Raw genomic sequence first — 24,747 nt, 5'->3', positions numbered from 1 at the left:
AAATTTACTGTGGAAAATCAATTTGCATTAAACTATTTCACAAGAACTCGCTCATTACCCTCATATTAAAAAACTGTTTTTGAAATGCATATCATCAGTTATTATCACTTGATCTGACAAGGACAAGTTGTGATGTAACAAATTACATACAGCTTCTGCACAGGCTGAGTTCCACTAATTTAGGAGGTGAAACAGAAACACTGGCAGTCTTAAAGCAACATAAATTCTCAGCGAGCTTCTCCAGAACTGACAAGAGGCTTTTTCCCGGCATCAAGTCAGCACCTTCTGGCATTGAAAAATAGTAAAAAACACTCAGAAGTACTTTAGAAATCAAAGTGGGAAAGATTAGAACTGTCAATTAGAACTTCCAGGCATTAGCAAGAGTTTTTTCTATTTTTGTTACGCCTAGGGACCTAACTGGAAAAGGTTAGTAAAAGGAGTCCCCATTAAATTAATTTTCATTATTGACAAAGCAGGACTCACACTGTGGCGCTGGAGGCTGGAGCTGGTATCCAGTGAGCTGACACCATCCCACAGGGTACAGATCTGGGGATTCACAATCCACCCACTGATCATATTCATCCTCCCACCCATCAAAGTGTATCCTCAGCAGCCGGTGAATGATGCGCGTGACTGTGGCCACACACACCAGGCGAGGCTCCATCAGATCCACTGCCTCCAGCTTCATGCCAACATGAAAGCCATGGTTTGGAACTTCCTGGGGAAGCAAAGAAAGCAAACATCAGTAAAAAGATGTTCATCGAGATAGTTTAAGCACAGTGCTGAAACAGGGATTTCAATCCACTTAATAGAGAAAAAAACCAAGCATCATTGATGAAGTTTCCTGGACCTCTGCAGCTGTTTAACATTTCAGAGATACCAACAAACGGTTCTTATCCCTAGAAGTTTTAGCTTTTCAAAGCTGTGTTTAACAAATGGGTCTATCCCATGCACTATGCAAAAATGTAAGGAAAACACTAATTCCAGTACAAACACGTATAATTTCATTACCTTATTGAAGAGCTTTACTGGTGCAGCTATTGAGTCAGTTTCCCTGAGGTAGTCAAACCATTTAAAAGGGAGTTTTGCATAACCTGTGAATTTGAAACAACATTTTCATACATCAACTGCAAATTTCACGTGTAAGAACAACAGCAAAAATAGCACACAGTGAGTGTGCTACAGCTAAAAAAACAACAAAGGTTAAATATCAGTAGCAGAAACCTCCACTCTCTGAGCTTTGATCTAAGGGACAAAAAGACACCTAGACATTGCCCACTTGCAACTAACAAGAATGAAGCATTGGGTAATGTAAAAGATATCATTCAGTTAAGATTAATCACTTAAACTGGAAGCTTTTTGTCCATGCAGATTCTTATCTCAACAAATGCCCTACACAAATGACCCAGAACAGATCATGGAATTGAGAATATCCAGTTTCTTCCCTGTGGGGAAATAGCTCCACTATTGAAACACTTAAATTGTCAGGAACAGAATGGTAAGAATAAACATGGATATTTTAAAAGTTTATTAAGAGTAAAAATAGCAGGAACATGTAATATGGAAAATTAGAGGATTTTTTAAAGCTATTATAAAAGGGAAGAAAATAATCTCTCAAAAAGATATGTATCTGCTACTGAATATGCATAAAACACAGGAATATCTTTTCCTTTGAATCAATTTTAACAACTGCTTTTAATGAATAATTCTCTAATTCTAGCTGGAGGAACAATAGCCTGGAGGATTTCTCTGCATCAGTGTGCAGTGATGGACACTCTGAAAATCTGCAGTGCAGTGGGCATGGTGTGGGAGCTACAGGAGAGGTCTGCATCTCACTTCTATGGGGACAGAGGGCTGCCACTCTCAGTACCCACAGCCCAAAATTCAATCCCATCCCTCAAGATGCCCAAGCATCTTCATCTTCTACTGATTTCAGCATGGGATGAAGAAGTTTGAGAGGAATAAGCTTTGTAAAGTCCAATGATTTCACAGCAACTGAAGTTATCCACAATACTAAATGCAACTTGAATAAGAGTGCTCACAGTGGCTATGGAATCTATCCATGAAGAGATACAGCTAGAGAGTTAATTAAAAATGGCAATACTGTATCAGTTCTGCATATTAATGTTTTTCTTCTCAATGTAACATTCCTCTGCTACACCAATATATCTGTACTCAAGTTCATCACACACAGGAAATGTGCACGTGGGCCTTGTCAGATGAGGCAGAATTAGAAAGCTGTCCATTTTCCAGCCCATAATTTGGAAAGCAAAGTACCCTCCTCATTGGAGCTAAGGAGCTTTGATCACTTCGGTCCTATTAAAATTGTTAATGCGCATTATGGTCTGTATTTTACTGCTAGTAATTCCTCTTCCAAATTACTTTTAGATTATTGTATGTGTGATTTATAATCACCTCTCGCTGATGACACAGCACTTAGTAAAAACTGCAATAAAGGGGAAAATGTACATGGAGGTAAAGAATTAGCTTGCCATGATACAAGAAACACTGTAAGTATCATAAATGTGCTAACAACAAAATCCACGTTTTGAAAGCAGTGTTTCAAGAGAGAAACCAAAGGCAAGTTTTTCTCCTATTCCATCTCATCAGTTTCATACATGTATTTCTAAATGGATTGATACCTATTGATATACAAGCATTTTCACCCATAAAAACTTCTCTTGCAAGAGTCTCTGCACCTCAGATTTGAGGGATGCTGGTGCCCATGAATTTCTAGGCAATAAATTTACTAAATGAGCTGACTGAAAAAAATTCCCTAAATCTGTATAACTGCACTTTCCACACACTCTAAGGGGAGAGAGCTGTCACTGTACGACAAAAATGGTATGAAATTATTTTCTTCATGTTGCATTACACTGTAGTTATTACCTAATAAAATATTTCATTAAATACAAGTAGAAGTCTGCAAGAATGAGAATGAAGGGAAAAAGCCATAGAAAATCATTGTAATCTGTCAGCTGTTATACAGCTATGATCCTCTTAAAATGTACCAGACCAGGGCAAAAAAAGGGGAAAGAGAGGCAAAGTCTTCTGTAGACACATGTGCTTGTGAACAGAAAGCTTTTCCTCACAGAGGGGTTTATTTACTGTACAGTCCTAAAGCTCAAGTTTGTGTATAACCTTCCAAAATTTGACTTGTCTCATTGTGAATTAGCCTGAGATTCTTCACAGTGTTTGTTAATGTTTTGGTGGGCAGGACTTCCTAACCAGTGACTTTCTGAAGAGCCCTTTTAGTGACTCCCACGCTTTCCATTGATTTAGTGGAATCCTCAATTTCTGACAGCAAATGCAAATTATTTCAGCCAATAACCAATCTAACTTTTTCTAAATGAAAAGCTGGTGACCTCTGGTTTAGATTACTTGGAAGTAAAGCTGTTGTATTTGTTTCAGACTTGAGAAAGTCCTAAGAAGTGACCTGAATTTTGCAGGCTGAGTTAAGAAACAAAGCATATGGCACATACAGAATCACTGAGCAGCATTAACAATAGAAGGTGTCAGAATGCTACCTGTACCTCTGGGCGGAGTTAGCTCAATCATGTTAATTTCACAGAAACCAACAGGGAAAATAGAAGGGGAAGTGGCATGGTAACAAAACCAATCAGACCCATCTGCTGCTTCTGAGCCATCAATCCCAATCATAAGATAGCCATCTGCTAATACCTTGGTAAAGAGAAACAAAATTTCACATTAAACACCTTCAGCTGGGTGAGAAAGCGAGAAAGAAAGCATGCCACATTTCAAGAGTGAAAGCAATTCAATAATAATGGAAGCACACTTAGAAGGATATTCAATTATAACAAAAACCCTCCAAATCATATCTGTCTCTAGGACTGTGAATACAACTGTTACATGTACCTTTGATAACTGCAAAGTTTTGAGATGAACATTTCCTTTTTCTGATCTCTTGTGAACAACAGCCCTATTTCTAAAGGTTTATAACTGAGTCTATTCCTCAGCTTGCAAGGATATTCAGTATGCCATTACTCAAAATCAAAACAATTCTCCTCACTGGAAAGGTTAAACAATTCAGCTAAGCTGCTTTTTACATTTTCTCTTTTAAAGCAGATTTCACATGGATTGGTTCCCTTTCAATCAAACTAAGAAAGAAGGACAGCCTTAAAATATCTTCATAAACTTCTGCAAGTCAGCAAGATGAGATCTGGTTTTGAACAGTTGCAAAACACTTGGTATAATTAGCAGAACATTTTCCTGTAAATTCCTCTCACAAATACATTCTAACTAAAGGTAAGGCTGAATTTCCAGAGCTTAAAGTCAAATTTACATAAGCACACTTTCATAGCGGTTGTATATGAACAACTGACAAACATACCCTATTCACTGTGCAAATGAACTCTCCTAATTTGGTTTTGAGCTTCTTGTTTCAAGCCTGAAGAAAGGTTAGGAGAAAAGGATTCCTCTTCCCCTCCCCAAAACGCACATTTGCTTTCTTACCTTTCTGATAGTTGCCACACATATTGCTGAAAGGTTTAGGGGGTCTATAGCTTCCAATTTCATTCCTTCTTTAAACCACTCTCCAGCTGCATCAACCTCTTTGACCTAAAGAATCACAGAACAGCAGCAGCAACAAAGAATTTAATGAGCCTGGAACAAAACATACCCCAACACTGCCAAAGCAACAGACTGAAATATCTGTTCTACCATGTCTGCTTACATCAAGGAGATCAGATTGGATAACACAAGCAGAAACACTTGTGCTGGGCCAGGATGTAAACAGAGTTTCAGCTCAGGTTTACACACAACAGGAACTGAAGGTCCTCAATCAACTCTGCACAGAGTGTTCCAGCTACTCAACTCACCTTCGTAAATAAGTGTGGGGGTGCATCAAAATGTCCGTCCTGTTTCTTTGTAATATCTACAAGGAATAATAATAATAATAATACTATAATATTGTTCAGAAGCTTTGTTCACAGAGCACACAATGTTTTTCTGAACATGTTAACCAATACCACACAATCACTGGTGTTGGGAGGCCCACAGTTTATTAGTAACACTACCACAAAAATCTGGAGGACATAATCCATCCATTTTCCTTGCTGACTTCAACCTGAACTGCCTCTATAAAACAAACAATTTATGGAAAAAAACCGCCAATATCCAGTATTTACAAGACCATTTGATTACGTCACAAAATTGATGAAAGTGTAACAGAAGTTTTTGCAAAAAATGGGCAGGTTTAAATTACTTTGCACTATGCTATGACAGAAAATTACATTTATATATATTTTTATATAATTACATATAATCACTTGAAATGCATGTGTGTGTATGTCTATTTATAAATGGCTTCAGAGAAAGTTGAAGCGTTAGGGAAACTGAAGGCCTTTTCCTGAAGGGAAGCCTTTTAGAATGCTTTACAGAAATTCTGTCTCTTACAAGGGATACCAGCTCAAAGGAACAGAGAAATAATAAAAAACCCACACTTTCTTTTTGTTTGTTTAGAAGTCTGAAGTTCAAATTAACTTTTAATTGTCATTGTCAAATTATAATTTAATTTTACAATTTAATTTTAATTGTAATTGTCAAATTACAATTGCTTTTGTATTTTAGTTAGCAAAGGCCTTAACTGTGTCCCCTCTGTCACACTGTCACTTCATTTTCCCAGCCCATTCCCGAATGCCCTCTAAATCATGTAAATACTGCAATTATAAAATATTAGACAGTCTTTAAACTCGCCAGTAAATAGAAATTCTGTTTCTACTAGGATACGTGTCCACATTGCATTGTAGAAAGGAGTTAGATGTGAAGAAACTAGGAGTTTGTGGAGTAGGGCTGTAATTCCAGGTATCAGCATGAAAAGTGAAGTCTATCATGCTTGAATTGTGCAGTTAAAGGTTTTTCTACCTTTAGTTTGCAAGCCTCTGTTTATCACTGAATCTCCTACACACTAAAGGTTATTCTGGCTTTTCCACTGCTGTATAATATGTTAATTGTAATTTTAACTAAAATTCCTGAGTGTCATAAAATTGGTAAAACCCCTGGGCCACATTACATAACATCCTCAAGTACCATTATTCAAGGCAGTTTGACTAATTGTATAAAGCAACAGAACTGCTAAAGCCAAACTCCTCCCAGCCAACACTACCTACAAAACACCTCTAACCCAAACCAAACTTACCAGATCTTTTGAACCTGTGTCCTATACTTCGAGACCAGCCAATATGATGAATGAGTGGGCTGTACATATGGCACCAGAAGTCATCAGTTTTGTCCTCACTCTCCTCATACACCAATCTCAGGCGGCCCCCAACAACACTGTCCACCACTGCCACTCTCGTCCGGCAGAGGTGCGTCTTGTCCACCACTTCTACCCTCATGGAAGTTTTGAATGGGTACTGCATACTCTCAGACACCTTGAAACAACACAAAACATACATTCTGTAACAATATCTTCTGTTTTTCCATTTCCTGTCTTTTAAAGCACAGTATTGACACACTTCATTTAATTGAAGTACTTGTTAATCATGCCAGAGAAATGACACAACTTCTCTTCTATTTCATTGTAACAAAATATTTCAGAAAACTAAGAACAGATCCTACAATGCCTTAATTGTTTCAAGGTCATCCCTTAAGATGAGATACAATTCTCACGTAAGTTCAAGGAATTTTCAATTGACATAATGAAAGCTTGTCCAGTTGTTAACAATGGCTGAAGTTACCTTGAGAAACAACTTTAACAAGAAAAACCTCAAGATTTTTTGTTCTTGCTGTGTCATCCACTCAAAATACAGCATTTTAAAAACAGGATTAAAATGCTTTGTTTTAAGGCATGGAAAACAAATCTTCAACGTAATTAAAGCTGGCCATTTACAAAAGTATTTCTTGAAAATATACAAAAGAAATAGATGTTAATCTGCTCCGTGAAAACAGACTGTATTAAAAAGCAGTATCTGTCACTTGCCATTTTCATTACCACCTCTCCAAAGGACTGAGATCTTGCCAATTTAATTTGGCTTCCAAGTGAGGCAATTGTAAAATAAAAATTAACAACCGCAGAAAGGCATTTTGGTTGGTTTTAAAACATTACATGCAGTGTAAATCAATGAATTAAGCTTGCATATTTCCACTAAGAACTATATACACCATCATCTCACAATATTGGCCAGTAAACTTCCAGCACACTATACAGCAGCTGCCACACCTGAAGGTATGACTAAGACAGGAGGAAACCTAGTCCAGAGCAGGAAAAAAATACTAAGATTTAAAACTATGATCTTCATTCCTTCTACATCTGTGCTATATTAACATATTCTGTTCAGTTCATGAAACAAGTAATTCCTGAATTAGCAAAATCAGTTTTAATTTTCTTAAATATCACAGGGTAACTCATGAACACTTTGGGTTTTCTGTGGATTTTTTAAAATGGGATATTTTAAAATTAAAATAGACCAACTAGTTTTTACAGACAGCTATTCTTTCTAGAGCAAAGTTTACCAAATACATACTGACAAGTGTGGACATAACTGGAGAAGGGATTCCAAGGAAAACTGTGTCTAAGGGAAGAAACTACTGTATCTCCTTCCCTGCAAGAGAAGCTAATGTGCCACTGTAAAATATTTCAGTTCTTCACACTGTGCTGCAGTTTTCTTTATAGAACATCATTGATACTGGATCAGCCTTACCTTCTGAGAAAAGTCAGGAGGAAGTGTTTTGGCACCAGTAAGTCGTTTCACTAGAAAAGCTTTCCAGTTTGTGTATTTGTGTTGGATGCCTGTTGCAAATGAAGGGGAAGAAATAAGCCACTGATTTTTAATTGTGCCCATTAGAGACTAATATTAGAGTCTGGAATACGTAAAGAAGAAATCCCAGATGACTATTACAAGGCCTAGATGACAATAATGACAAAAAGCCTCTTTAGAGAATGAATGCTATCCAAGATTAAGATAATAGGCCAGGGTGAACAACTTAATACCAAAGTATAAATAAAATAAGTGCATATTCCCATAACTGATTAGCTAACTGCTGCCACCCCAGTCTTAAAAGCTTTGAGTCACATCAGATGGGCTACTCCAAGAAAAACAGCATCAGTCAAAAGTTAAAATTATTAATTCATAACTGTTGAAAAAGTTATGGCAAAAGAACATTTTGCTATCTGGATCATGAGCAAATTTAGTTGAATAGAGACTTTGAAATCAGTAAGACTACTATTTACATACTGCGAGGAGGAACTAAGGGCTTCCCACTGGTTGCACACCAACCAACTGGGTGGATGTCAGACCCACAAATGTTGCACCAGAAGTCAAGACTCGAATCATTTTCAAATCCTTCATATCTCAGCAGAGCATTGTAGCCTGAAAGAAAGCATTTAAAAAAATGCAAGAATGAAACAAGATTATAAAATACGTTTGAATATTTTTTGACCAATCATCATATACATTATACCGATTTTCTAAATGTAATTTTTAATAGCAAGTTGGGGTTTTTTGGCACATTTCTGGATGCTATTAATGCACAGAATTGATTACTTTGATAAATGTGCATGTATTATCATGTAAATCAATTTAAATAAGATTAAAATTCTGGAACTATAAGCCTTTAGAAATTGCACAAAAGAGGACAAAATTAATTATGCACAGTATCTGCTTTTTCATATCTTAGATCCGTAACCTTGAATTTCTAACTTTTCACCAGTGATTTGTATAATGAGGCTTCTTGACAGGTCTTATACCACGTCTCCTTTCTGCTCTGCACTAGTCTTACTGCACTCTGAGGCAATATTTAAAAAATCAAACCAAGGAGAGACATTCTCAAGCATCACAGCAGCCAGTGTAGAACAGTGACAGCACTACAATGTATAATCTACAGGCACAGCTCTGCCAACCTGACCAATGGCAGCATTTCTCTCACCAGGTGATCGCTGACTAAAGTACTTATTTTTTCACATAGTTATTTGATTATTTTAATTTCAACTGAAACACATTTACCTGCTAATTTTACAATTCCAGCTATCCAGAAGACTTTGGTAGGTAGGCTGCAGTCAGTGTTTGGAACCTCCACTCGCACTCCTTCTGCAATATCACCCCAGCAAGTCCCCATGGGCGCCTGTCAAGGTTGGGGTTAAAAAGTCATCAGCTCACCATGTGAAAATAGTAATTTTTTGTTATCTCTGTGTTCTACAAGCAACTTAAAAAGACAAAACATTGAATACACATATAACAAACATGGTTAGAAACCACCGTTTCTTACAAGAACCTACTTTTGTTTTAATTTGACAACTATGCGTAATACTGAAATTGTATCCAATTATTCCTGTGTATTTACTGAAAAAAAGCTATAGCATTCCAAGTTTAAATAGCAGTTAAGCACAAATTGTACATTCCCAAAGGTCAGTTTTATTCTATGATATTTCAGTTGGGAAGAAACTACTGATGTTAGTAAGAATGATGGAAATCGCTATGCAATTCCACTTGCAAGAAAATCATGGTACCTGTAGCACAGACATCAAAACCTTTAAATTCTGCAAGTCAGGCATGTTTCTGGAAGAATGCCTAAAAATTATTTCTTTATTCTATTCTGATGATTTATTATGGTAGGGTTCATCACCCACTGCTTCACATCCTCTCAGAGGAACAAGCTTTCACACCACCTGCAAGTGATCACTCCATGGAGCAGACAAAAGGAACAGAAGGCTCTGAGCGGCACCTTTGTAATGAACATCAGAAGGAAAGGCACAGCAAGATCCCCCACACTGTCCCATGTGAGGAATATGTTAGGAACAAGAAAGAATATCCACCTGATGAACTCGTAAGGGTTTGCAGAAGCTGGTGATAGAAATTGCATTTAGTTTGTTATCTCCAGAAGAACATTTTGTTGAACAGAGCAAAATGAAATATCAGTCAAAGATGGTATTGTAGATACCAGAAATGCACAGTGCCAAAGAACCTAAATTCTTAACAGTAACTCAACCGAAGTTATATTGGTAACAAGCTACAAAATTTCTCAGTGTGCAATAAACTTGAGACTACCCAGGAGAGAGAGATTCATATCTTGGGTGTTTTATAACAACAGTCACATCAATTCTGAGAAAGACAAATTCTTATCTGTTCAGAGATTACCCAGCTATCACTGGGACAACTGAAGGAGGGATCCTCTGGCTCTGCACTGTGTCTCATTTACAAAGCTCTTTGCAAACCCAGAGAACTGAACCACCCAGTGGGAACAGCCTCCAGCTGCTTCAAACAGAAGCTACGAGTGAAGAAAACTGGATTAATCCTGAATAACTGAAAATTACAATATTGGAATTTTGCTGGCAATCAGCAATTGCCATTAGTAGCACTAGAAGCTGAATTTATCTTAAAAAAAGGAAATCCCTCACTAGTTGAAGTATTTGAGGTTATACAAAACTTAAAACTAGTTTCAACTCTTAAAGGAAATGTAAGTATGCCAGTTTCTATTCTTGAAGCTTTGTCTCTTCATGTTCTGCTATGTCCCATCTACACCAGTCTAGACCACAGAGCTCTCTTCTGCCAACTGGCAGCCAGAGAAAAATCCAACTGAAAAGATGACAGCTTATTTTCACACACAAAATATGCAGATACAACTTAAGTTCCATCCTGTGATCACTACCCTCTCTAAATTGACACATGTACGTTTTTGAATTGAATTGGGGAAATAAACTTTTCAAACTGCATATTTTAGCAAATCTTGTTGCCCGTATAGAGATACAGATGAAGCCAAACAATCCAGAATAAAAGTGCTGACTAATTTCATAATCCACCTGCACTGAAGTACATTTTATTGCCTGCTCGTCTATTCTGTTGATTCAGTGAGAATAGTATATCAAAAGACTTCTCCTGACATCAACTTAAAATGGAAATTTCATTTCCAGAGTGTGGATTGGTATAGACGGAAATAGCAGAAAGTTAAATTTGTCCTTGTCTGTGAAAACATTGGTTCTGCTAGTTCTCCTACACCAATCCATAGGCTCACCCTTTCCAGAAGGAAGCCATCCTGTGCAGCATCACTGCTGAAGTGTCAGACAACTATACTGTCCTGAGGGATGGTTTACAGAACATCTGCTTCACTGCACTATCTTAATCTCCTTCACTCATTAGGGATATTCTTGAAGCAGGAAGACCTGGATAAACCAGGGCTGTGACAGCCATCTTCCTTCATCTCTCCTCTGTCTCATCTGATTAATCAATGAGTGTTTGAAGAGTGCTTTTAAAAACTCAAAGTGCACTAGAGAAGTGTTAAGTCTTACTTATCTGCTGACTGAAAGGTGACTGCAGTCTGGATTGGCATAGTGTGAACTAGCAGAACCATCATTTACAGGTAAGAACAAATTTACCTTTCAAACTCATGACGAGATCCACGTCACATCACTCCCAAACAAGGAAGAGCTGGTTCCTGGCTTCCTGCTCCGGGACATGACCTGGGAGGGGTCTATCTGTGAGCACCAAGGGCCTTCTCTGCAAGGTAAGGTGCAGTCAGGAAGGGCCTGTTTGATAGGAGCACCTAAAGGCCAAGTATTCCACATACGCACCTGAATAAAGAGCTCATGTGGCTTAAATAAGTGGCTTCTAGAGGTTTTGGATGGCATCAACACTGCCATGATTGTAGACTTTAAATCAGGATTTTAATGGCAAATCCTGATGGTGATGCTACCGATTCCTGAATTGTATAGAATGCTGAAACTTCGTTTGTGAGCAGTGCTCCAACAGTGGGTAATGCCAGAGGAGAAAACATGCAAAAGGGTTTCAACAAAAACCTTCAAAGCAGAACACTGCCACCCAGTGTAGCATCCTGGAAATGCTCCCTTAAATCACTGGATATAGCTTAAAAACAGATGAAATCAAGAGAATGAAAGTATTTCGGCTCAGAATAAAATTCGGGTGGAAGAAAGAACTTCAGGAAATGTGCCTCTCATTAGCAATACAGTGAAAAGAAATAATTGCTCTTAACTGTGCATAAAGTTGTCCAGTAAGTAGTACTGAGAAATAAACCACTGTAATTTGCTTTCAGTTGTAGAAATGGTTTAAACTAATAAAAGCAACTATAGAAAAGAGTAAAAAGTGTTTAGAGGATAAAAAGTGGAATGCAGGTCAGCAATGAGCTCACTGTATGGGACTAAACTATAACTCAATATTAAAAACATTAAATTGAGTTTTTCTCCTTGCAGCAGCTATTGCTGTGTGCCTGATTATCGCAATCTGACAAAATAAAAAAAAAGAGGCTGCAAGGTGCACAAATGGGAATTCTGGCTTTGTCATGGGCTTCCTGTAGGACATAAACAAAAGCAGTTCCCTACTTCAGTTTACTGAAATCATAGGCATGACCACTCTATTGCTACTGAATTTCATTAGTGTTACTCAACACTCAAGTCTGGAATAAATGTAACATGGAAACACAAAAAGTATATCAAAATACTTTAAAATTAATCTTATCATAAAGAGAAAGAACTTCCCAAGATTTAGATACTTTAATTCTAAAAGGTAGCTGTTTTAAAATGAAGAAGAAATAACTTCCCAGGAAAAAAACAAAACCAGAAAAACTGATGTGAGAAATCTACATCAGAGCTGAGATACTTAAGTACATCAGGTTCTTAAAAAAAAGCCAAATCTCACATCTCATAATTCCTTTAAATTTTCTTTAACACTGATCCTAATGTTCCCTACCAAATATTCATACAGATATATCCAGTATAACCAGTAAATTCAATATATTTTACTGAATAATGAATTTAAGGGTAGATATGTCACGATTTTACTGTCAACTCAAAACTTTGATCTTGAACAGAATAAGCTTTATATCTTCAATCACACACATACAGGTGTATGAAATTCATAATATGGATGGTAAAAAAACATCAACTAATACAAACTTTTACAAATCAAAGCAATACAGTATATAGAAAACAGCAATAATCTTTCCAGAAAGTCAAAAAGAGTACTGTTTAATTATCAATGGAGAGTAGGACAAAGAGAAGGACCTAATGAAAGAGCACTGATGTGTTTGTCAGATTCTGACTGGTCTAAATAATGTATTTTTCAAAGAAATAATTACATAAAGTTAAATGCAAATCATACCTGTATAACACTAACTCATATCCACCAAAGAAGTAGAAATCTCCAAAGAAAACAGCAGGATTTGCATTTTACTTGTATGAAAAAGGAAAATGAGGACAGAAAAGAAACAACTTTCAGGCTACATGGTAGTACTGTTGCCATTATCTTGTGAAAATCTCGAGGTACAATGTGACCACGAGCGTGGTCTTGATTCACATTACTGGGGCACTGTGCAGCTGAATGAATGAAACAGTGAGAAAGGGAGATACAACTGCTTTTAATAAAATGTAATAATAATTTACAAGTGATCTGACGACTGTAGCTGTCTCTAACACAGGATGCCACACACCCTGAGACATTTGTAGATCCAATAGCACAGTCCATGTTATCAAACGAGACTTTGGAATCACTTATTACATGTACCTAGCTGTGGAAGCAAAGTGCAAACATGCTGACTCGAGCATGCAGAATTTGATACAAATTCCCCAAGTTCTCCTAGTGCAAGGCTCTGTCCTGGGCAGTAGCTGAGGCCTCTGAGCATAAAGGGTGCTATTCACAGAGTGCCAACTGCCAGGAGCCCTCAACTCCCACTGCTTTATGATCTGAGAGGGCTCAGCAGGAATTCCTGCACTGAAGAGGAAATATTTCTCTTCTCTCTCATGGACAACTTCCATGAAGAAAAATGTTTGTTTTGATTACAACTTTCAGCACATAATTTAGAGCAAGACAAAAATATTGTAATACAGTACACTTCAACCTCTCAAATTAAAAAAATATGCTGAGAAAACACCTTTTGTCAAAGCTTTTACTTAAGTAAAAGTAATGACAGTATTTTAATTGTCATTCTAATGTCTCATGCCTGGAATTTTATAAACACATTAAAGACAGATGGCACTAAATATTCTCCCCAACCACTACTTTCCTCAGTCATCAAAGAATATCTTTTTGTCTGAAACTTTTGAAACTCTAAAACAAAGAAAACCAACTTTTTAAATTTCAGATTTCTTAACAGCCTTAATTTTCCCCCATACTAGACCACCTGGCAGCATGACTGACAGGGAGAATCTGACAAATAATAAAGAACGAAAACCCCAAATCTAAATATGTAACAAAAAGATCAGTCCAACACAATGGAACAGGCCCGATTTAATCTAAAAAGCCTTTTGTAACTGTTTTCAGTACAGCTTGAGTTGGCTGGTTTGCTACTCTGCAGTATGTGGGATGATTTTGTGACTTGAACAAAAGAAAAACAATTCTCAAGTATGTAAGAGCCTTCCTTTTTGTTTATGAGAGTGTATCTATGATAAAAGTAACTGATGGTGTTCAGAATTATTTTAAAGGACAGATAAATTATCTAAAAAGTAGCGATACTCACATCATGAAAAATATTTGGATATTCATGTTTTGAAAAAATGAATTTAAGAACTTCCACAGACTCACTTATATACACAGAGAAGGAAAGCACAAACTGAGAAATACTCACGTGTTTAAAGCAGGTAACAGGAGCTGCTGTAAAGCTGTTACTATTGATGTAGTTACCCCAGCTGAAACCTTCCACAGGGACAGCTGCTAAGGGAAAGTTATTTCAGTTAGGAAGCTGCTCACGAGGCACCAATTTTTCAGTGTTTTTGTTTCAGGTCTGTTTATATGCTGTTACCTGCTTTTGTCTTTGCCTGGTTTTGTAAAGTTGCTTGGTACTGGGCATATGCTGCTAATTTAGCCACTAAGGGCTGTTTTTGTAGAACTTTAGCCTTCTTCGTTGGAGGTTTACCCTAAAAAAAACCAAAACCACAACCCAAGTCAATAACATCATTCCAAACTCCTGTCAGGAAATTTCCACAGGTCTGCAGCTATCTTCAACAGATTTAAACTAAAATCAGAAGTACACAGAGACTAAGTATGACACACGTAATATAAAATAAATTTAAAAACCAGTAGTAAGGAGTGTCCAAAAGATGACTTTTGTACTACTATCCCAACTTGAACAGCACTATAGATTCACTGTTGTTTACCTGAAAAAAAGATATCTCTTAAAAGCAGATCAAAAGGAAGAACTTTTAATTTAATTTAATAGCAATGCAATTTCTTTGCATTTGTTGCAATGAATTTGAGACAGGGTATAATGATATTTCTTGACATTTATTTTTCTCTTTTCTTGAATACTACAGACACACGTGGATGATTACTTGATTAATATATTAAGTCAACACACATATACCTATTTTGAAACTCTATAAAGAAAAACCCTCAAACCCAAGAACCTGATCTACAAACATGCAGCCATCTATACAAATACCCAATTTCAGCATCACAGACGACAGAAAGGATGTAAAGAAAACGGTGTCTGTACCGCTACCTGAAGCCTGGCCAGAATGCTGGCCTTCTTGGAGTTGGAGGAATAGCTTCTGGAGCACGACACACTGCAGAAGCGCTTGGTTTTAGAGTAAAAAGCATCTCGGACACCAACCATCCCACACATCTCACACGTAGCTAATCAGAAGAAAGAAAAAAAAACCTCAAAATATTAAAAGCGTAGTTAAAGTTGCAAAAAAATTCAGAATGTAGTGGACAGAATGAAGGTCGTGGAGGTGGTACCATCAAACAGTTTCTGAGGACTTTACCCCAAAGAAAATTGCACAGGAAAGAAAAAATTTAAAACACCACTACTAATATCAGTTAAACAGCAAGGACCTCAAGTTCACTGGTGAAACAGTGCCTCTTTCTGCTCCCTATTAATTTCATCTCCGGTGCAAGTGAATGACCCAGCTAAATTAGCTCAAGCCGATTATTGGTTTTTCACTGTTCTCAAGGAAGCATCTGCTTTGAATCTGGGCTTGCCAATCTTGGTTTCCTCTAAACACAGAATACTTCCAACCTGAAATAAAACCAGATTTACTGTTTGATTCATAAATTAGTATATCCCAATTACCCCAGCCCACCAGTGCTTTTTTCTGGCTAGAATCATGTTCCAGAGATGGACAGCATCACCCACAGTGTATTTCATTAAGAGTAAGACTCATAATGCCAGTGAGACAACACTCAAATTCTGCCCAGAGAGAGCTTTACATTAATCACTAGAATTTCACATAAAATATTTTTCCTGATAACAAAAGAAATCTTCCCTTTCAACTTATTTTCCTAGTATCCTCCAACTCACAGCTAGTGAGAACTGAACAGGTATACACTAACAGGCTTTATACAGTAGCAATAATGAAGTTTTTCCTAGTATAGGAACAAATATTTAAACATATTGTACGTGTAACAAAGGGCAGAGAAAAGGTATGCCCTGGCATAGATAGAACACATTGACATTGTCCTCAAAGCTCCAAGAATAAAACCAATGCACATGAGAACACACACACGCATGTGCAAACACAATACATTTGACAGGAGGGCAGATGTTCCCATACTATTTCTTCCCTGTCAGCAGGATTCAAACCCTCTCTTATTTCAGTTTAGCAGAACCCAAACAATTCCCTTTCTCAAAACCAACCAACCCCAGCCCTTTAGCTGCTTTGGTCCCTTTTCAGTCGGGACCAACATTTCAGATGGAACTGTCACAATCCAGCACACGCTAAATCCACCAATATCCAACTCCTTCCACTCACATAGCACATACTTACCCATGCCAGATTTGCCATCTGGATAAGTATAAACTTGCCCGTTGTTCTTGATAATTGGGAGACTGGATGGCAAAGGAGCAACCTCCTCCTCACTTTCATCTGAGCTGGAGCTGCTGCTGGTGTCCTCACTACAACTATCATAACCGTCAAACATCCCGAATGAGTCTCGGTGTTTCCTTTCCACTTGTGAACTACGTTCTGTCTAAAAATTAAAAATAACCAAACAACAAAAAAAACCAAAGAATAGCAGAATGTTCTGAATGCAAAGATTTCAAAGTCAAGCTTAAAAAGTTTCACAGGTTAGTCTTCAAAGGTAGATATTCTAAGGCACTGCTGTATCAGCACGGACATGAGCCTTGTAATGCCAATTACATGAGCACTGGTATAATCAAAACTGGCCAATTTTGGTGCTGTGATATACAAAAAGAAAAAAAAGTATCTCATGATCCACTGAGAATAAACAGGAGCCATCCATACATTTAATTTCCTTGGTATCTTTAGAGTTCATTAAGTCTGATGAGCTATACACTGACAGACACACTGATCTTATATGCAAATGAGCACATTCCAGATGGCTGCAGCCAATTCCACTAAAATTCATTAATTTGAGAAAGCTGGGCAGAGAAAAGACAGTTCAATCAAGAGGGCCCTTATACCACAGCAAAAGGAATGAGAGGCTTTCTGCTCTTATTGGCTTGTGATCCATAAATCACTCAGCTCCCCTAGGAGACCATGACTCCCATGTGAAGCAGGAGCACCTCTCCAGCTCACAGAGCTGTTCAGAGCATTAATACATTAACCATTATAAAGAGCTCAGTTACTATGGCAATAAGGTCCCTACAAATGCTGAAAGAGAGAAAGGTAACTAATTTGCCACTGTCATTTACAAAAAACTTGTTACATAATAGTTTTCCTATAATAAAAAAATCTGAAGTAGGATAAAACCACACAATTCTGCAGAAGGCATGACAGTTAAGCAATTTCCAGCAAAGACAGTAAAGAAGTAAGAGATTAACTGATGTACTTTTTCTGAGGCACAGCCACCATATGCATTTTGATACAGTGACAATTTTCACTTATTAATATCTTACACAGCTCCATTGAAACAAGGCTACTCCTATGTGAGCTGCCCTCATTAAGCTAAAAAAAAAATATGGCTTCATATTATTTCCATAATCTTAGTATCTACTAAGTTTGAGAGGAAATAAATAAAGACCAAAAAAGAAATTCTACAATAAAAGCACAAGTTAGGGGAATGAAGTACAGACAAAAAAATAAGAAAAATTAAAGAAGCCTTTGGCTCAACTTCCTTTTCCAAGAACTAATTTTCCTTTTTCTGCCATGCTATGCCTTTATTATAATATATTCTACTTTGCAATCTAAATAAATCCTATTATGGAAGAATTTCCTAATGGGCACAAGGGAAAATTGATTTCCACACTGACCCAATCCTAGCATGCAATTATTAAAAAAAAAAAAAAAATCAAAAAACCCAGTAAGCATAAGAGGTTATGCAATAAGGCAAACACTTTAAACACACTTACAGTAGTTCTGAAACAAAACAACCAAGTCAGTGTAATGTTAATTATGAATATACCCCCCAGCCAAAAAAAAAAATGTATTAAACCAAAGCAAATTTAGGATAGGGCAAAACCTGACAACTTCCTCAAGGGCAGCCCATGGGATTGTTAGAGACAACACTGAGCCATGGCAGACAAAGCTCGGCTCTGACCCAGCAGTGTCACCTGTCCCATCTGCCACCAACATGCGTGACAGTGACTTGTTTGTGTGTGCACATGTGTGCAGCTTAAAGCAGAAGATGATCACAATGTTGCCATGGATACAGTGTCCTGCCAACACTGCCAGGAATTTTCAGAGCAAGTGATGAAAACTAGTCATCTTCCTCAAGATTTCAGGAACTCCTTAACATCTCACAGTGTTTAAGGTCTCTTGATCACTGTCTCTTCTATGATAGAAATCGTGATTCCATATGAACCATTCCCACCAGTACTACCAGAGCACTACGATGCTCAGGTTTAATGGACAGATACTTGTGGTGTTTCAAAGCCCAGGGAAGGATCTCCCTCTTCATGCCCTTATTCTCCTTAAGACTGCTCTGATTTCACTGAGAGATTAGGGCCTCATCCCATACCAAGGTGTGATTCTGTGGCTTCAGCCCTCTTATGGAGGCTGCATAGGATATCCCCTTCCCACTCCAGACTGGAGAACCCTGGACCTACAGGATGGTAACTTTGCTCAGTGGTGTGAAATGCTGATGCCACTCAGAAGAAATTGAAGTGCAGCCCATTCCCAGTCCCACTAATTCTCCATGCCAGCTCTGCTCCCACTGCCAGGGAAGGCTGAGGAAGAACTGGGAAGTTGGAGGCAAGGTAAGGACCAGAAGCTGAAGCACAGGGCAAGGTGACTACCACAAGAGTGCATCTGGCTCTTTTTGTTGTTTTTTTGCATCATTTCCATTTAGAACATCAGTATTACTGCTAAGCTCTCTTTGCCAAAATATCCACAGGCGGGAAGGAAAACAGCTCTGCTTTGTAAATGGAAAGCTGGGGGCTCAATTAGGAAAAATCATTCTTCAGTTTTATACAACTTCAAAAGTAGCAATCATTAAGTTTTTGAGTTTAACTACACTGTCAAAACAAACCTCATGTATCACCTTTCCACTTATTTAATAATTAGCCACACAGTTCCAATTCAAAATTATTGAATAACAAATCTGCAATTCAAATCAGCAGTTTTGCTTATCATTTTAAAATAATACTGTAGTTTTTATAAAACATTTGAATCCCAGCTTTTGCCAGATAATTTATGCAGGACAGTCTTAATGTTAATTTGTAGTTATTACCTGGACTGCAATTGGGCAAACTATTCACAATACTTTATGAGATTTCAAAAAGGCTTCAAAGAGTTTGCAGGAAGAAAACTGACAAAATACTTTGTACACACAAGTAGGTGAAAGTTAGGGAAAATGATATACAAATACCTATGCTGGAATTTTGTAAGAGCAGATCAAAACACTTCTGTTTTGACAATAAACACCACAGAGATTCTTTTTAACCCGTGTTGAAACACAGCATTTGTAGGAACAAAGTGAACATGAGGAAGCTTTGATAACCCTTCCTGCAGAATTCAGATGAAGAAAAGGAAATCTAACATCTGGAAATGAAAAAAGTAGGAGCACTGCTTGAATTCAAAGGTCAAACACACATCCTTACAAAAAAGGACAATGTATACCTCAGACAGAATTATAACCAAGATAAAGCAGCGGCTTTGGTACAGCAGCAGTTCGCAATTTCTGTTGAGTCCTTGCTAATTGGTTCCACCTTTTTCTTTTGAAAATTTTGTACTTAAATTTTCCCCTTTCTAATTTTCTAGGGCCTCAATCTTTTTCCAGAAGCTCTCAATCATCTCATCAACAGTTCCTGAAGTGCTGGTGGCCTCTAATATACTATGGTGAGCTTCATCAGAGATACCAGGAAATTGGAATCATCTACCTTATGCACACATTCTCTCTCCCTTTGTTGTTATCCCTTCTATCTTTGGAAAAGGCAAAAGCAGAGCCCAGGAAATGACAAATCAAAGAGCCTCATCTCATCCCTGATGCGGTAACAGAACAAGCAATGTTGGAAGTAATTTCTAGGCATGTGAAGGACAAGCAATTCTTGATGAGTCCTTTAAGGCTTCACAGACAACAGCAATACCTTGTCTGTCTGAAGCAGCATCTCCCCACAGCAGCTGCAGGTCCTTGGATTCAAAAAGAGGCGTGCAAAGAAAAAACCAACCCTTAAATCAACATAAAGCCAGCTTCCTACTCTTCAAAGCTGGACTAAGCACTAAAAATCATGCTGAGGAGATTGTCTTTTCCTCCAAACACAATCTAAACAGTATTCAACTTCTAACAAAACAGGGACCAGCCTCCTGTCTATCCACAGAAACCGCTTGGAGCAGGAGCCTGGCTTGCTATTAAACAGAAGGTTGTGGCTGGTTAATGCCAAAAGAGCAGCAGCTTGAGTAACTGCTCCACTAATAGCATCTATCTGTGCATTAAGCAGAAGCAATGCACAAACAAAAGAACACCACAAACTTTCAGGCATTCTGAAAGTTTGGCTAAAGTTTATTTTTCTAATATGATTAGGAAAGGCTAAGGTTAATTTTCCTAATAAGATTACTTATTAGCTTCCTCAGCAGAGGTTGAGGCTTTTAGTCAGAGCACTGTGAAATGTATCATGAGCAGCACTAGCAAATTACCCTGTACTATTTGCTCAGGGGGTTTCTTGCATACTTTTCTTTATTGAAGGGATGGGTGGAGAAAGGAACTCTTAAGAACTCCTTTCTTTTTCTGCCCAACTTCCCCTTTTCCTGTTCTTCCCCTCCTCCCTGTGAATACTTGACAACAGACCATTTTCAAGAAATACTCTTAATTAAGCATTACATAAGGCAAATGGTATGAAAAAGAACACAGTTAGGGAAACTGGTTTTCCTGAGAGCAGGAAGGCAACTCTAAACAAATAAGAAAATAACCAGCTTCTCACTCTAAACACACATTTTTATATACATATATATACACACACATTGAATTTGATCAATACATTATAGCATACATTCTCTGAGTTTAGTAACTACTCTTATAACACAAAAAAAGTGGGCACAAAGGGTGAGCAATCCATGGCAAAACCAGAAACCATTTCACGTTATTTAGACATCAAACACTAACTTAGGAAATGGCTTTAGTGCTTTGATGAAGACTATGCTCAAGCATTGGCAAAATTTATGCAAAAGAGTTTTGAAGGTAAGAACTTGCAAGAAAAGCACCCCATTATTATGTAACCAAAACCATTACCCTCAGGTACATAGTGCAGCTGGCCACAGGAGGAAGATGCAAAACAGCCACAGAAAGGTTTCAAACCACTCCAAATGATTGTTGTTACTTTGGAATTCAATCTGGGACTTGAACTCAGAATGGAAGCAATTTGGAGCTTGGAGTACAAGAGCTGTAGCTCAGCAAAGGTACACCAGCACTTGAACAGAGGCAGGACTTCCTATGTTCAGCTCCAACCCTCCCAAACAGGACAGGACTATGGACAGATGGGATCTGAGGCCCAGGTCAACAATGAGGTCACCACAACCTTCAAGCCAAGGGTCTGTCATAAGACAGATTTAATCACATATCCTGAATGGATCCAAGGGTATTTCCAAGTTAAAATTAAACTTGATGCATAGGCTTTGTTTTCAATAGTTCATTTATCCTTTATGCTACAAACTTAGATTCAGCTCTGGATGTTAAGGAAACACTACAATAGAACTAATTTATTACAACTCTTTTGAATACAAATTGGCCAAAATAATTTACAGTAGAATAGTAGCTTGTCCCTGTGGAACTGAAGCCAAATTGTGCCTCAGAACAAGACCAAAAAAGAAAATTCAAACATGATACCAATTTAAAGAAAACACACTTTCAGCTTTCATTAAAAACAAACAAAGACTCCCAAAACTAAACATCTTGGGATTCTTGGAAATCAGAACCAACCAAACTTACTTTTTTTATATAGCAACTCACCTCTATCTGGAAATGTGCCTTCCACTCTTATTATAAGTAAAATCTCTGCTGGAAAATTACAGAAATGTTTTTTCCTGTCTCTTCATTTGCTATGTATGACAGCATTTTGTCTGAAGCCAGTTTCTGCTGTTTGTCAATGGTTTTGTCCATAGCCTCTTCCCCAGGGGGTTTCACACAAGAGGGGAGACTCTTTCATAAAAAAATATATCATATTAGCAGGAAATTTTGGAGGGGGGGGGTGTGATGATTAATCTGTGAAATATCTGAGTTTTGATACAACTGAAAATCTGTTACAAACTCTATTACATTTCTATAAGGCCTTTACAGGAGTACGGCAAAGGAAGAGGCAAATATTTCACTTTAAACACTGTGTTACTGTTAAAATTAACAAACAAATCCCCAAATGAAATAACAAATTTAAATGCAAAGAACCCCCAAACCACCACCAACCCAAAATCAAAGTCTTCAACACCTAAATTCATTCCACTCAGAGCCAGGTTCAGCAAAGGATCCCACATCCCCAGTGTGTTCCAACTTACCTGAGAAATGAAGGAATGCAGTAGTGGTTTGCAGAAGATATGAAAAGCCTTGCAAAATTAAATCAAATTTTAGAAGGTAAGAGAAATGAAAGCCAATGAGAGAGAACTTCTCTGAATGTTACCACTCCTGCCAGGGGCACCTTGCTCTTTAGGGAACAATGAGGAGAATTCTTACTTCCAGTTTGCAATCTTTCAGCATGTGCACAAGCCCACATATTCTCAAGAACAGCACCTAAACTGTTCCTGGGAAACAAGATCCCTCTGCATAGTTTCCTACAGCCTACATTACCCACTTCCTCAAAACGATGCCCAGGCTGAAGAGATGAGTATGGACAATTAACCTGCCAAGTTTTATTGCCTTCTTAAGGGAATATATTATTTTAGTTCTCATTGAAGGCTCCAGATTAGACTCTCATAGCCTTAGCTCATTCCTTTTAAGTCAAAAATCAAACTGTTGAATACAATAAATAGGTAAATGCAGGTCCTCAAACGTGCAAAATAATTTTAGTTTAAAATACAAGAGATTGCCCTGCAGCTTTCAGTTTTGACTAGGTTTAGATTTAAAAAATTTTAACAGTTGCCAGCCACATTTTAAAATAAATTGCTTTTTCACACACAGAATTTTTTACTATAATCACCATATGCTTTGTAGTAGGTATTTCTAACTTTCAAAGCAAAAACCTGAAAGTGAAACTGGTTTCACAAGTTTACTACTTCTCACAAAAATAACAGTCACAACATCAGAAGTCATGAAAATTGCACGGAATGGGGGGGAAGTGGCCGCAAAAAATCCAAAACTTTTGAAGCGCTGATAATAAAGAAAACTCTCCAGCAGTGAACTTGACCACGCTGGAAAACTCAACTTGAAAAGGTTGGAACTACAGGAGGAAGTTGCTGAAAGCCGGCACTACAGCAGAGCAGGGGGAGAAGCGGATCCGAGCGCGCCCGCGAGAAGCTGAAACTTTTCTCCGAGACAAGAGGAAAGAGAGGCGAAGGACAAAACTCGACCCCGCATAGGCGGGCCGCAACAAAGGAGTACAGCCCTGCAGCCCCCAGGTGCCCCGACCAGACTCCCCCGCGAACAACAGCGCCGGCCCGGCCCCCGGAGCCCCAGCCCTGGACGGGCACAATCCCCGCACCCCGTGGGGCCGCCCCCGCAACAGCCGGGGCTGTCCCCGACTTTCACCCACACACTGCGAGGCCGCCTCCCCCCGGCGCGGGCACCGGGGATCGCTCAGCTCCTCCCCGCCCCAGCTCAGCCCGCGCCGCTCCCCCACCAGAGGCTGGGGCTTCCGCGGGGCTGTGGCGGTCACACCACCCGCGGGCTCCGGTACTCACCAGCTCCTTTGTGTTTTCCATCAGGCCCTCATGGGCAGGAGCCGCCTGCTGCCTCTAGGCGCTCGCCCCAGGGACTCGCGCGCTGCAGGTGCCCGCGGTTGGGACCAGGCCCAGCGGGGCGGGGATGGGCCGGGCAGTCCAGTCGCTCCGAGCGCCGGGAACCGACCAGGACCGACTACGGCCGCCGGGACATCAACAACATGAGCGCGCTGCTGCGCAGGCGCGGACACGCCCCCGCCGGGATCGGGCTGCGCAGAGCGGCCACACAGCCATATGCCCCCCCCACCTGGGCGAAATCATTTGTTACCGGGGGTGGACACTCCGGGCCAAGGCAGGGACCGCGGGGCGTTAGAGCAGCCGTGTCCGCTAGCGAGTGGCGGTGCACACGGGATGTCCCGGTGAGGGGCCGATGAGGGACGAGTGTTGCCTCCCGGGTCGGGGATTCCCCCCTCCGCGATCTCGCAATGGAGCGGTCCAACTGGGCCGCGTCACGTGGAACTCGGGATGGGCGGGGAGGTGGGAGCAAGGGGAGGAAACGAGATGAGTCACGTGACCACGGGTCACAGCCGGGAGCGGGGACTTGATCACATGGGGAGGGGGCGGGGCGGTGTCAGGAGCCTATCGCA

General features: G+C 39.0%; 1 protein-coding gene across 12 annotated transcripts in view; it reads right to left on the bottom strand.

Annotated features, from left to right (window-relative positions):
• The window catches only part of MBTD1 (mbt domain containing 1), a 36,077-nt gene extending 11,473 nt beyond the window's left edge, over nt 1–24,604 (bottom strand). For 3 of the 12 annotated variants that reach the window (XR_012583293.1, XR_012583292.1, XM_026797842.2), the window contains exons 1-14: nt 24,122–24,603; nt 16,670–16,871; nt 15,397–15,536; nt 14,704–14,818; nt 14,530–14,615; nt 8,964–9,081; nt 8,196–8,330; nt 7,662–7,750; nt 6,158–6,392; nt 4,839–4,894; nt 4,474–4,578; nt 3,528–3,681; nt 1,012–1,094; nt 484–718 (exon numbers count right to left, since the gene is read on the bottom strand). Coding sequence is in view for 10 of the 12 variants with exons in the window: in XM_026797842.2 (XP_026653643.1) it covers nt 484–718; nt 1,012–1,094; nt 3,528–3,681; nt 4,474–4,578; nt 4,839–4,894; nt 6,158–6,392; nt 7,662–7,750; nt 8,196–8,330; nt 8,964–9,081; nt 14,530–14,615; nt 14,704–14,818; nt 15,397–15,536; nt 16,670–16,871; nt 24,122–24,142 (1,774 nt within the window). In the remaining 2 variants the exon portion in view is untranslated. Of the gene's footprint in view, nt 1–483; nt 719–1,011; nt 1,095–3,527; nt 3,682–4,473; nt 4,579–4,838; nt 4,895–6,157; nt 6,393–7,661; nt 7,751–8,195; nt 8,331–8,963; nt 9,082–14,529; nt 14,616–14,703; nt 14,819–15,396; nt 15,537–16,669; nt 16,872–22,244; nt 22,434–24,121 lie in introns of all 12 variants that reach the window. The other 9 variants (XM_026797849.2, XM_074555322.1, XM_074555324.1 and 6 more) reach the window with 9 other exon arrangements.
• Between the last annotated feature and the right edge of the window lie 143 nt (nt 24,605–24,747).

Source organism: Zonotrichia albicollis, chromosome 19, assembly GCF_047830755.1.
Source record: "Zonotrichia albicollis isolate bZonAlb1 chromosome 19, bZonAlb1.hap1, whole genome shotgun sequence".
Lineage (NCBI taxonomy): Eukaryota > Metazoa > Chordata > Aves > Passeriformes > Passerellidae > Zonotrichia > Zonotrichia albicollis.
Note: the sequence above shows the minus strand (reverse complement) of the source record. Positions and strands in the feature narration are given on the sequence as shown.